This window comes from Megalobrama amblycephala, linkage group LG15 (assembly GCF_018812025.1).
Source record: "Megalobrama amblycephala isolate DHTTF-2021 linkage group LG15, ASM1881202v1, whole genome shotgun sequence".
NCBI classification, from domain to species: Eukaryota; Metazoa; Chordata; class Actinopteri; order Cypriniformes; family Xenocyprididae; genus Megalobrama; species Megalobrama amblycephala.
This window is the reverse complement of record NC_063058.1, coordinates 33067954-33081439: the sequence shown is the minus strand read 5'-3', so window position 1 is coordinate 33081439 and position 13486 is coordinate 33067954. Positions and strand designations below refer to the sequence as shown.

Sequence of the window (13486 nt, the reverse complement as noted above, 5' to 3'; positions counted from 1 at the left end):
AAAATACTTTTTTAAAATGTATTGTTTTCCATTTAAAATATCTTAAAAGCAACACTTAGATATTAGTGCATGGTTTCATTGATTATATCTTGAATGCAATTGTTTTTGTCTACCTGCACTGGTAGATTTTTAAACTTTAACTTCTTTATACTTAAAACAAGTGATAAAAGCTCATGTTAAAGATATATTCTCTGAAGACAAGTCTTAATATATTATGCAGTGTTGCTTCTCAAGTCATTTTTTATTATCATTTTTAAGGATTTTTAGATATTTTAAAGGGGTGGTTGATTATGATTTCACTTTTTTAACTTTAGTAACACAAAAATAAAAGACCAAAAACACCACAAAAATCTTGAATTATGTGAATTATGACTTATATTTGGGTCTGTTCCTCACATTAATCTTATATGACTTCCTGAATACTCATATGGTGCCGTTATGTCCCTTTGGGATCTTGACACCTACATCTTTTGTGTTCAATGGAAGAAACTTATATGGCTTTGAAAATGACACAATGATGACTGAACTTTCATTTTTTTCCCGTGACTTACGGTAAAGAGCATTAATCAGCTCCTGCTGTGTTTTTCTAGAGTATCAAACATCTCCTCACGTCTGGAGTCTCTTAAACACACTGAGTCATGAAGGTGAAGGTTTAATCAGCAGTGTCTCTGTTGTGGTTGGGGGTTTGTAGTTGTATATCCCCCTCACCAGCTTCCAGGATATTCATCTGTTTACTTTGGTTTCCAGAGTGTGACGCCCACATTTGACAAACTAAACCGCACGCTGAAAAAACTAATTAGAGTAGTATTTCCTTTGAAACTATTTTCTCTCAGAAATCGCTAGAAAATTTCACAAATACCAAACAGCAAGTAATGCTGAAGTACAGTATGCTGCAAGAAAATTGAAGAATGCTTTTTCTCAGTAATTTTGTCATGTTTTCTAGTACAAATATCTAAACATTCTTAAATCAAGATATATTTACTGGAGAAGATATAGTCTTGTTTTCAGAAAAATATCAAAATGCTATGGAAGTTTCCACCACTAAAAAAACAAAAAAAACAAAAAGTAAATCTGACTTTAACTCGCAATTCTGACTTTATATCTCACAATTCTGACTTTCTGACTTTATATCACGCAATTCCGACTTTATATCACGCAATTCCGACTTTATATCTCGCAATTCCGACTTTATATCTCGCAATTCCGACTTTATATCTCGCAATTCCGACTTTATATCTCGCAATTCGGACTTTATATCACGCAATTCTGACTTTATATCTCGCAATTCCGACTTTATATCACGCAATTCCGACTTTATATCTCGCAATTCGGACTTTATATCTCGCAATTCCGACTTTATAACTCGCAATTCAGACTTTCTGACTTTATATCACGCAATTCCGGCTTTATATCACGCAATTCTGACTTGATAACTCGCAATTCCGACTTTATTTCACACAATTCTGGCTTTATATCACGCAATTCCGGCTTTATTTCACGCAATTCCGGCTTTATTTCACGCAATTCCGGCTTTATATCACGCAATTCCGACTTTATTTCACACAATTCCGGCTTTATATCACGCAATTCCGACTTTATTTCACGCAATTCCGGCTTTATATCACGCAATTCCGACTTAATAACTCGCAATTCCGACTTTATATCACGCAATTCCGACTTTATAACTCGCAATTCTGACTTTATAACTCACAGTTCTGACTTTCTGACTTTATATCTCGCAATTCTGACTTTATAACTCACAATTCTGACTTTATATCTCAGAATTCCGACGTTATATCTCGCAATTCTGACTTTATTTCACACAATTCCGGCTTTATATCACGCAATTCCGACTTTATTTCACGCAATTCCGGCTTTATATCACGCAATTCCGACTTAATAACTCGCAATTCCGACTTTATATCACGCAATTCCGGCTTTATTTCACGCAATTCCGGCTTTATATCACGCAATTCCGACTTAATAACTCGCAATTCCGACTTTATAATTCGCAATTCTGACTTTATAACTCACAGTTCTGACTTTCTGACTTTATATCTCGCAATTCTGACTTGATAACTCGCAATTCCGACTTTATTTCACACAATTCTGGCTTTATATCACGCAATTCCGACTTAATTTCACGCAATTCCGGCTTTATATCACGCAATTCCGGCTTTATTTCACGCAATTCCGGCTTTATATCACGCAATTCCGACTTAATTTCACGCAATTCCGGCTTTATATCACGCAATTCCGGCTTTATTTCACGCAATTCCGGCTTTATATCACGCAATTCCGACTTAATAACTCGCAATTCCGACTTTATAATTCGCAATTCTGACTTTATAACTCGCAGTTCTGACTTTCTGACTTTATATCTCGCAATTCTGACTTTATATCTCAGAATTCCGACGTTATATCTCGCAATTCCGAATTTATATCTCGCAATTCCGACTTTATATCTCAGAATTCCGACTTTATATCTCAGAATTCCGACGTTATATCTCGCAATTCCGACGTTATATCTCGCAATTCCGACTTTATATCTCAGAATTCCGACGTTATATCTCGCAATTCCGACGTTATATCTCGCAATTCCGACTTTATTTCACACAATTCCGGCTTTATATCACGCAATTCCGACATTTTATTTCTTATTCAGTGGTGGAAACAAGTTTCCATACAGTACAATGCTGAGTAAATAATTAGTAAGAAAATCTTTTTTTTTTTTTTTGCATTGTAGAAAGACTGGAATAGTATTTTCTTGTAAAATGAAACTGGTTATCAACATTCTTCAAAATATCCTCTTTTGTGTTCAACAGAAGAAAGAAACTCATACAGGTTTAGAACAACACGAAGGTGACAAATTTTTTGGGTGAATTATAGCCACAATTTTGATTTCTTGAAGTCTTTAAAGAGTGTATAAATCACCATATTATGGAAGTCCCTTGAGCTCTGTGGTGTTACCCGACAGATGTAAGCTGGAGAGCTGAACATCTGGAGATGGACATGAAGCAGCTTTAAGAGCAGTAAAAGCATGCGGGAAGCAGCTAGAAAGGTCAGTCTGGTCTAATAAACGCACCTCACCGGGTACCTGCTCCAAACTCTCTCTCAGTGTTGAGAGTTTGAGGATGGTCGGCCTGTTTTCCTCCTACTCGTGTCAGCTGTCAGCTCCTCCTTCTCAGATGTAGTTCTGCTGCGGTTCAGGACTCAATCAGACCCGACCGTCTGCTCTCGCTGGGAGGACCTCATGAACACGCACTGATTGATTCATGCATGAACTTATGGAGTACACTTACTTCTGGCTGATGTGGATCGGCGCTCTGCTGCCAGGTGAGTGAGCTTATGCAAGCATGATTGACAGGTGTTTGAGAGAGCGTACACTGCAAAACTTATTTTTGTCTTTTCCGGTACAAATATCTAAACATTATTAAATCAAGATACATTTACTGGAAAAGCAAAATGATTTCAGATTTTAAGTGGGTTTATGCTAAGAACAAATTTCTGCCAGTGGGGTCAGAAAAATAAACTTAATTCAAAGGGAAAACAAGTGTATTTTTCTGACCCCACTTGCAGATATTTGCCAGTTTTATGCATAAACTCATTTCATTTTAAGACTTAATATCTTATGTCATTTAGCATCTCAAGTAGAGGTATCTTTTTCTTAGAAGAAACCTGTTAATACTTGGGCAAAAGCTCTTTATTTTAATCTCATTGACACAAAATTGAGATATTAAAGAGACTTTTTCTTTAACAAGTGTGATAAAACAGTCATAATAGTTGTGTGCTTTCTAAGTTCTGAGAAATTAAGTACTTTGTGAGTGCTTGGGTTTTATCAAGTTGATCTCAAGTTCATTATAGTGATCCTTTACTGCTCTGGGAACGACAGGTTGATAAAGGAGGAGGAATTACTGTGTGAGCTTCAACCAGAACATCCAGATGGACTTTTATGATCAGGATCAAACACACAATCTGGACCCACTTACACACTCACTCATCTAATGGACCTACACAACAGGGCATATGTTATAGGTTCGATTATAATAAATGTATGCACAGAAGATGTATTCTGGTGGACTGACTTCCCAGAGATTTTTTACGAGCTGAGAAGTGGTTACCTCAAATATTAGCTCATGAATATAGACCGATCCAAACTAGAGGTGCCAGAACTTCAGTCCTACAGCTCAACTGACTGGATTTCCAAGAGTAGCAGCTCCCAAACTGGCATGCACAAGACAATATGCATAATATTTAATAATCATTATAATATTTTAAACATTTGGTCAAATATTTGTTATTTTAGGGGATGCGACTAGTCAAAAAGCTAAGTCTGAAAAGATTTACTGAACGATTTCTAATGAGAAGATTTGCCTGCATTCAAACAATAAAAAACTGTTCTGAAACGTTTAGGAAACATAGAAGCATGGAATTTAGCGCTGCGTTTGCATGTGGCCTCCAGCAGAGGGCGCAGATTTATTAGCCTACACTGTTTACGTGGGTCTCTGAGGAGCAGTTACGGGAGCTCTTAAATACGGTCATTTAAAAACAATAGACGTCTCAAAGTGGAAAAAGAACGTCTGAGGCGAGATATTTTTAAGGAATGCTTTGGAAAAAGGACCTAATTCATGGCTAACTCCCATTAAAAACAATTGGGGCAAACTTTAGAGTCAAAACACATGTGAAAGAAGGACCATAATTGTTGTCACTGTGATGCATTAAATTTGAATACTCACGGAGATGTTTACGCTCTTGGAGAGCGCTCTGATTGGCTGATGATGACACGGGAAGTGTCTCGGCCTGGAATTCTGGCGGGAGTTCTGATACGCTGATAATTGCCAGTAATGAGGAGAAAATACCATCCGTCTGACTGATTTTAACCTACTTTTAGCTTAATCAAAACCTCAGATAGGCCTACGGGTTTCAAATATTCACTTTTGGGACACTCTTGTTTTCCAGTACAAATATCTAAAAATTCTCAAATCAAGATACATTTACTTGAGATGTTAAATGACTTAATAAGTCTTGTTTTCTGAAAAAAAAAAAAAATCTAAATTGAGATTATTCTTTAAATATGAAAAAATATCTGCCATTGTGGTCAGAAAAATGACCTTAAAGGGAAAACAAGACTTTTTTTCTTACTTTGCCGATAGATATTTGTTTTTGTTTTAAGCAAAAACTCACTTAATTGACCCTTCGCCAGGAGTTTGATTGACAGGCAATCTAACCAATCATAATGCCGACAAAGCAGTCAGGGGAGTTAGTAGATTAACGCAGGTGGACTTGAACTTGAAAAATGGTGTGTATTTATGTCTTTCCGCGATTGAAACAACATTCCTTCTGATGTTCATTCATGTTTATTTGATGCTATAAATGAACTAGTAGGAAGAGATGATCGGTTCTCTGAAGTTCACTTGAACTGAGGCGCTACAGTGATCTGTCACGACACATTAAAGAGCCACAAAATGGTATTTATTGTTTAAATTTCTTTAAAAATGACAATTTGAAATTCGTGACTTTGTTTAATATCATAAGTAACCTGCTCTGTCTTGTCTGTCGATGCGTTGTGAATCTCCTCTTTGCTCCGCAATGTATTTTTCATTGCGTGAGAACATGATTTGTGGCGCGAGATCGGCATCATGGCTTGTCGGACGTAGCAACAGTAACTAAAGGGGGCGGGTCTTCGCGAACGGTCAATTGATCCATTTTTCAGTATACATGACTTAATATCTTAAGTTATTTTGCTTTTCAAGTAAACCTATCTTGATTTAAGAATGTTCAGATATTTGTCCTGGAAAACAAAAATACTACATTTTTTGCAGTGTTGATGTCAAAATCATGTGTCCTGTTGAGGAGAGGTGTGCTGTTTCTTTATTAAGTGATCCTACTTGTGAGTTTCACCTGTTGGACAGTAAAACAGGTGAAAAAACACTGAAAGAGGGACCTGAGCCATATCTACAGACTTGGATGAGTCAGAAGAGCCACCTGTTCAATAACTCAAAATTAAGAGCACTTTCCCAGAATCCTTTTGTGAAGACTTTACCATCCTGGAATCTTACGCAGTCACTTGCCATGTGAGTGTAATGTCTGGTTAGGATAATTTCTGGCCCAAAGTGTTGGTCGTGGATTCATTTCTCATCTGAGCCAGAACTGGTCTGAAAGGACTGCGATAAATCCAATTCTGGCGACCCAACTGGAGATTTTTGTCTCAATCTGATTAAAATATATGCATTTTAGCTAATATATATATTTTTATGCAGTGCGCAATAAGGTTTCTCACTAGGATTTGGAACACATGGTCAATCACACATGAAAAATGAAATGTCACCAGATCCCCTCAAGAATGCAGAGCATCTGAGCACATAACATTCGTTATAGTCATTACTATTGTAAAGTGGCTGTAATTTTGCCACAGATCTTGGCTGATTTCACAATAACAAGTAGCGATTGGCTAACGCTTCGCCTCATATTCCCAGAGATGGTGTATTAAAGGAGTGCTTTGGGTTCAATAAAACCAATGGTTTTACTAACTGAAATAAGTAAGTTAAAGTATTGAAATTACTAATATTTAACAGGCATGTGCACAGACAGACCCTAAAGCCCTGGGTATACTTCAGCCGTCCGCATGACGTAATTTTGTGATGCTCAAGGACCTGCCCTTTTTGACTCAAACAATTTTGACTCTATTTGATCAATAATAATAGTTCCAAACACCCAGTATCATTCATAAATAAATAAGTTGGTTTGAATGAATCATGAATGAATGATTCTACTAGCGTTTTTAGTTTCATATATAGAAAAATATAATTTAACAAATATCACCAAATTTAATATCAAATATCACCACTGTGTTGACTTTTCATCCTGATCCTCTTTCTTTGTGGGACTTTTCATCCTGCTGAGAAAAAGAGAAGAATACAGAGGAAATGTGATTGACCCTTTTTCTTTTTTCCCTGTCAGGGGAAACGTTTCCCCAGGAAATTAAACTTGAAAGGCAATGTGACATCACTTCTACAATACCATATTCGAGTGACCTACCCCGATAAACATTTAAATGAAATCCAGAGGCACTTACTGTTGAGAGTCGCTGCCAATGTCCATCCAGAACCCGAGGGAAGTGAGAACAGACCATCAGAGGACACAAAAAATTCCCTTTGATTTGTGCTGCCGATGGTGTTTAGCTTGATTTTTCCCTCCTGCTCTTATTGACTGTTTATCATCTTTGTGCACCATGTGAGATAAATTTTGCCTCTTTAAAAACAACAAAAGAGTAAGAGCGTTTCTTAGACATATTGTAACATTTAGACCTTTTATCAGTGACTCTTAATGTGAACGCAGTATTCATGCCAAAAATAATTACAGTACCTAAGACAAGCATCACTACACTGCAAAAAGCAATTTTCTTCCTCAGAATTTTTATCTTGTTTTCCACTACAAATATCTCTCAAAACAAGATTCATTTACGGAAAAAGCAAAATTAATTTAAAAAAGGTGAGTTTGTGCATGAAACAAGAAAAAAATAAATCTGCCAATGGGGTCAGGAAAATATACGGAAGAGGATTAGGGCCAAGCAATAATAAAAAAAAAAAAACCATCTCGAGATTAAAGTTGTTAAATTTCGAGAAAAAAGTCGAGATAAAATGTTGAGAATAAACTCATTAAAATACGAGAAAAAACTCGTTAAATTATGAGAAAAATGTCGTTAAATTTAGAGAAAAAAGTCGAGATAAAATGTTGAGAATAAAGTCATTAATTAACGAATTTATTCTCGTAATTTAACGACTTTTTTCTCGTAATTTAATGACTTTATTCTCAACATTTTATCTCGACTTTTCTCGAAATTTAACGAATTTGTTCTCGTAATTTAATGACTTTATTCTCGTAATTTAATGACTTTATTCTCGTAATTTAATGACTTTATTCTCAACATTTTATCTCGACTTTTTTCTCGAAATTTAACGAGTTTTTTCTCGTAATTTAACAAGTTTATTCTCAACATTTTATCTCGACTTTTTTCCTCGAAATTTAACGAGTTTATTCTCAACATTTTATTTCGACTGTTTTTCTCGAAATTTAACGTGTTTTTTCTCGTAATTTAACAACTTTAATCTCGAGATGGTTTTATTTTTTATTATTGCTTGGCCCTAATCCTCTTCCGTAAAAATAAACTCAAAGTGAAAACAAGTTTATTTTTCTTACCCAGTTGGTGGATATTTGCTCTTTTTTTAAGCATAAAGTCTAACGATAAGTTTTTAACTTCAGCATGTTAAGCATCCCGAATCATTTGCGCTCAAGTCATGAACGATTCCTCAAGTCACTTCTAATAATCTTGGGAATTGTCTACAAATGGTAAAGTATTTAACATGAATTGAATCCAATTAAAAAGCTGTTTGTGTTTCTTTCAGGGCCGTGCACTTGCTTTAATATTGACACAAGACATGCAAGAATCATCAAGGGTTCGAAAGAAGCTCAGTTTGGATATACGGTTCAGCAACATGAGGCAGATGGGCGGAAATGGTAAGACTGCATCTTCAGGAACTGATTTGAAAAGATTTCTTTTGTCAGCCAATCCATATAGAGCAAAGAGAAAACCAGTTCAGTATGGAATCCTTGAAATTTTATTCCCAGTTTGAGTTTCACAGGCCTGAGAAAACATTCCCACAAAGCATTGCGAAGAGCATAATCAAATTACAAACTACTCATTTAAAAATGTATAAAAACAATATGCTGTAAGTTTGTTGCAAAATAGGCAAATATATTCAAATACTTAACCACTTAGAGAGCATAGGGAGACCGACTTGATTACGTCATTCTCAGTGCTTCATGGGAGTGAATTAAACGTGATTATTTAGTTGAAATAATGCAGATGACGTCTTCAGCAGAAGCAAATACCATCGATTAACAACCTCATAGCTCACAGTATGTCTTTGTTAAAAATCAATTTTCCTATGGAGGAAATGAATGGAGTTTTTACTTCCAGAACCCGACTGTTGCACTCTATTGCTGTCTATAAGAAACAATCAAGATATTATTGAGAAATGCAGAACTTCAGCAATCATTTTCTCTTTAGGAATACTTCCATCCATAATTTTTTTCCGTTGAAATAGTGTTGCGAAATGCGATCACACATCAACGTTCTGCTGTCTGCTGGCAAACACGCAGTCTCAGAATCGACCTTGAAACTCTCCCAGCAGGAAGACGAATCGCTCTCACTGAAGTAAATCAAACTGTGGTTCTCCTGACGCCACGTAATTCAGCTGCAGATTTCTGCAAGGATCAGATTCATGGGAAATTAAAGAAGCGATAAACAAAACCGTTCACAATGAAAAACAATGACACAAGTTTTATGCATCTAGTAGCAAGTGAGTCATTGCAGATCGTCTTAATACTGTAATTTTCCAAGACTAAGTATTAAAATTCTTAGAGAGTCAAGTACATTTACAGATGCAATAATGCAATACTTATTACAGAGTAATTAGTACAGAAATCTGTTTACACTGCTGAAGATGTAATTATGTAAAAACAAAAAAAAACAAAAAATTACTGTAAAATTACTTTTTAGAGTAACTAACCCAACACTGCTTAGATTTTTACATTACTTTAAAGGGTTAGTTCACCCAAAAATGAAAATAATGTCATTAATTACTCACCCTCATGTCGTTCCACACCCGTAAGACCTTCGTTCAACTTCAGAACACAAATTAAGATATTTTTGATGAAATCCGATGAACTCGTCATTAGCCATTTTTAACTTTTTAAGTCAACTTGATTTTTTTTAAGTCAATTTAATATAGTTTACTTTAATTTGAAATGACTTCGATTAATGACCAATTTGATTATACTTAAAAATTTAAGGCAGCAACTGAACGTAAGATTTAAAGTTGAAAAAAGTGGACATTTTTTACAGTGTAGTCAAATAAATTGGTGTTTTTATAGTATTTAAAACAAACAAACAAAAACAAAATACTTTTTTTCATTATTTTTACACCTCATTTGTCATTGGTCAGAGAATCAATAGTCTCACCCCAAACTCACATCATTGGTTGAGTCAGAAGTTGACAAATAAATGTTTTGAAAGAGACTGTGTCCGAAATAAATAAGTAAAAATTTATATATATATATATATATATGATAATGGTGAATGTAGTACGTCCGGATTGCATTCATACTATTTAGAACATGCTTTTTTAGCTGTTGTGATGTAATTACTACTCAAACTATACAATTACCTATTCAAACTAAGTACCTACTCAAGAGAGTATGTGATTTCAGACGCAGCCAGGAAGTCAAACTAAGAATGACTGACTAATAGGGATTCTGAACATTGTGAACTATGTGAGAAATTGCTTAATATACAAAAAATACAGCAGGTTTAGGTAGACCATGATCATAAATATATTTTATATAGCATAAATTTTAAAACCAGGTTGCATGCAAAATTGCACCCTGCTGATCATTCCAGAATGCTACTTGCGTCATGAGCAAATAATGGCATTTACTGTAACCCAGCCGACTGTGTTAAAGCTAATCAATTAGTCCTAAACCATTACACGGTCACAGTTTACAGCCTTTAAAACACAGGGTATTGTTTTAGACTCGTAAAAGCCCAGACACAAAAAAAATACACACCATAAACCAAACTCCCACTGCACTAAAACCTCCAAATCCGGACGTCAACTTCCTGTTTTTTAATCCTGAGGTTTGTCATCATTGATGAATAACTCGTGGTCCCCCAGCATTGAGAAATCCGGGGGCCTTTGATGTGCACAGGTAAATAAGTGGAAAGTATTTGCACTTGTCTCGACCTGTCTACGAGCGTTCGCGCGCCACTCGTGAGCTCTGGAAAGTATGTGTTTTGTGGCTTGTAATTCCCAAACCCCCTCCTGTGCATCAAGACAAACCGTGTGGCGCGCTTTTCCTTCTGGAATGTGATTTACTGTGCAAGAACCGAGAGGAATGTTGTTTTTTAATTTTTGTAGAATGTCCCTTAAATGAAGACAAGGGACTGTTTTGCTTTATGCACTAATGGATATAAAATATTTCATGCATCAAATTTTTTTTTTTTTGCAGAACTATTCAATGCAGTTCTAGTCAAGTTTGAGTGCATCCTGTTTTTTATATAATTCAACAAAATATTAACTTTTAACAAATGCTCCTGGTTTTATTGTGAATGATTTATCAGTGCACATCTGTCTTCATGATATTTCATGAAAAATAAAAGATTATTCTAACAGTTAACAGGAATTTCACAATGTAAATTTAATGTTGCTAATGTTAAAGGACTAGTTCACTTTCAAATTAAAATTTCCTGATAATTTACTCACCCCCATGTCATCCAATATGTTCATGTCTTTCTTTCTTCAGTCGAAAAGAAATTAAGGTTTTTGATGAAAACATTCCAGGATTGTTCTTCTTATAGTGGACTTCAATGGAGGTCAAAGTTTGAACTAACTGTCATAAACAATATGCTAGTGCAAGTATATAACAATTAGTTCAAACTTTGACCTGAGGATGGCAGTAATACACTTAGCAGTGTCTACACTGCTGGAATTCAAATAGAGAAGAAGAAGAGAGCTAGCTCAAGATGAGCATTTATGGTTAAAACGTATATAATTTTTTACAATTTTTTTTAGAAAATGAGCGATGATTTCTCTAGATAAGACCCTTATTTCTCATCTGGGATCGCGTAGAATGCACTAAAACTGCAATTTTGACCTTCAACCGTCTGGAGGCCAGTGAAGTCCACTATATGGAGAATAATCCTGGAATGTTTTCATCAAAAACCTTAATTTCTTTTTGACTGGAGAAAGAAAGACATGAACATCTTGGATGACATGGGGGTGAGTAAATTATCAGGAAATTTTAATTTGAAAGTGAATTAATCCTTTAACATAAGATTTTTGGCAATAATATTAAATAAGCATAGAGTTAAAACGAAGCATTACCACTACACTGTAAAAAATGATGTTCTTCCTCAGTATTTTTCTCTTGTTTTTCATTACAAATATCTTTCAGTAAATGCGTGAACTTGAAATGCAATGCAAGTTGCATTGGGTAAAATGCATAAACCTAAATGCAAACAGGGCAAACTTTTGTTAATGGTGCATTCTATAATAAGCCTCATTTGCATGTTTGTGCTGGAAAAAAGACAATTACCTATACTTTAAGTAAACACTGTACAGTAGATACCAAGTTTCAATCACAACCGTTTAGTGAATTGTTGTAAAGTTGTAGTTTATCAATCAACCTTGATTGGGGTTGAACCTAGAGCTTTCCAGTTACCAGTCCCATTGTTTAACCACTAGGTTTTATATACTGTATGTATGCTTTATATATCTTGAAATGACGGTTTATTTCACGCAAATGTAAACTGAATGTTAATTTAGTGCTATGAAATCTAATCAGAGTGAATAGAAGCCTTTGCACTGATTCGCCACCATATTACAATCATATAGTTTGCTGCTAACAAAAAACATCATTATAGGATGTAATACCAGACTCTATCATGGCATTATCAAGTGGAAAATCCAAACAAACTGCCAACCTAGATACACATTCCATTTCCAAATAGAATACATATAGCTCATTCAAATGGTATGGATTCACAGAGCAATTAGTTTGACATGCAATGACAAAATATACAATGGCAAATCTATTTATTTAAGTGCATGCTTGAATACTTGTTTAGGGTAAGATGAACCATCATCTTTTCAGATGTTGAGCTCCAATTTATTGTGAAAACCCTGGCATGTTGTATTAGCATTGGATGGACTGGAAAAAAGACTGGGTTTAACCAGACGTTCTTCAAATAACTTTGCCTCAGGATAGACTAAACCTTCACTACAGGTGCCAAAGAGTAACAGTACATTCCAATAATGACTGATGTTCAGAGAGCGGTGCATTGTGGGAACGGACAGTGCTGCATACAATTGCAAATCTATCATGTGCCTTAAAGCAAAAACAACCCCTACTATGGTACTTCATAGCATAATACTGAAAGATTACCATATTTATTCAACATGGTAATACAGCAAAATAATTTCCCTTCTGAAAAGACTAGTTTAAACCACTCTTAGTTTGCTGGTATTAATAGATTTAGTTGGTTTCTGAACCAATTGAAGTTGGTTTTCAGCTGGTCTTAACTGCCAAAAACCTCTATAAAATCAAACTAGACCATCCTGATTAGTGAAAGGTGGCCAGTTATAGCCAACTCAGACTGGTTTATTTTTGGGGGTTTTCATATTGACAATATGACAAGACTGCAGATTGATTGACAGCAGTGTTTTTGTGATCCAAAACATACGGCCGCACTGCAGGTCACAGTGGCAGTAGAGGAATGTAAACATTGACATGGATGGATTTCACAGGCCAAACTCTGGGATGCGGTTTGTCATAGTAGTTCTAAACGTCTTGATCTCAACGTGAACAGAATTACTGAGTTTTGCTGTTGGTTTCTGGTATTGGCTCGGTCTCAAACGTACCTCAG

At 35.4% G+C, this 13486-nt stretch overlaps 1 protein-coding gene across 1 annotated transcript in view; it reads left to right on the top strand.

The window, feature by feature from the left end:
- The first annotated feature begins 3099 nt into the window (after positions 1-3099).
- itga11b (integrin, alpha 11b) overlaps positions 3100-13486 on the top strand; it is a 43351-nt gene continuing 32964 nt past the window's right edge. The window contains exons 1-2 of the mRNA XM_048159495.1: positions 3100-3336; positions 8406-8517. Of these exons, the coding sequence (XP_048015452.1) occupies positions 3276-3336; positions 8406-8517 (173 nt within the window). The 5' untranslated portion in view covers positions 3100-3275. The remainder of the gene's footprint in view (positions 3337-8405; positions 8518-13486) is intronic.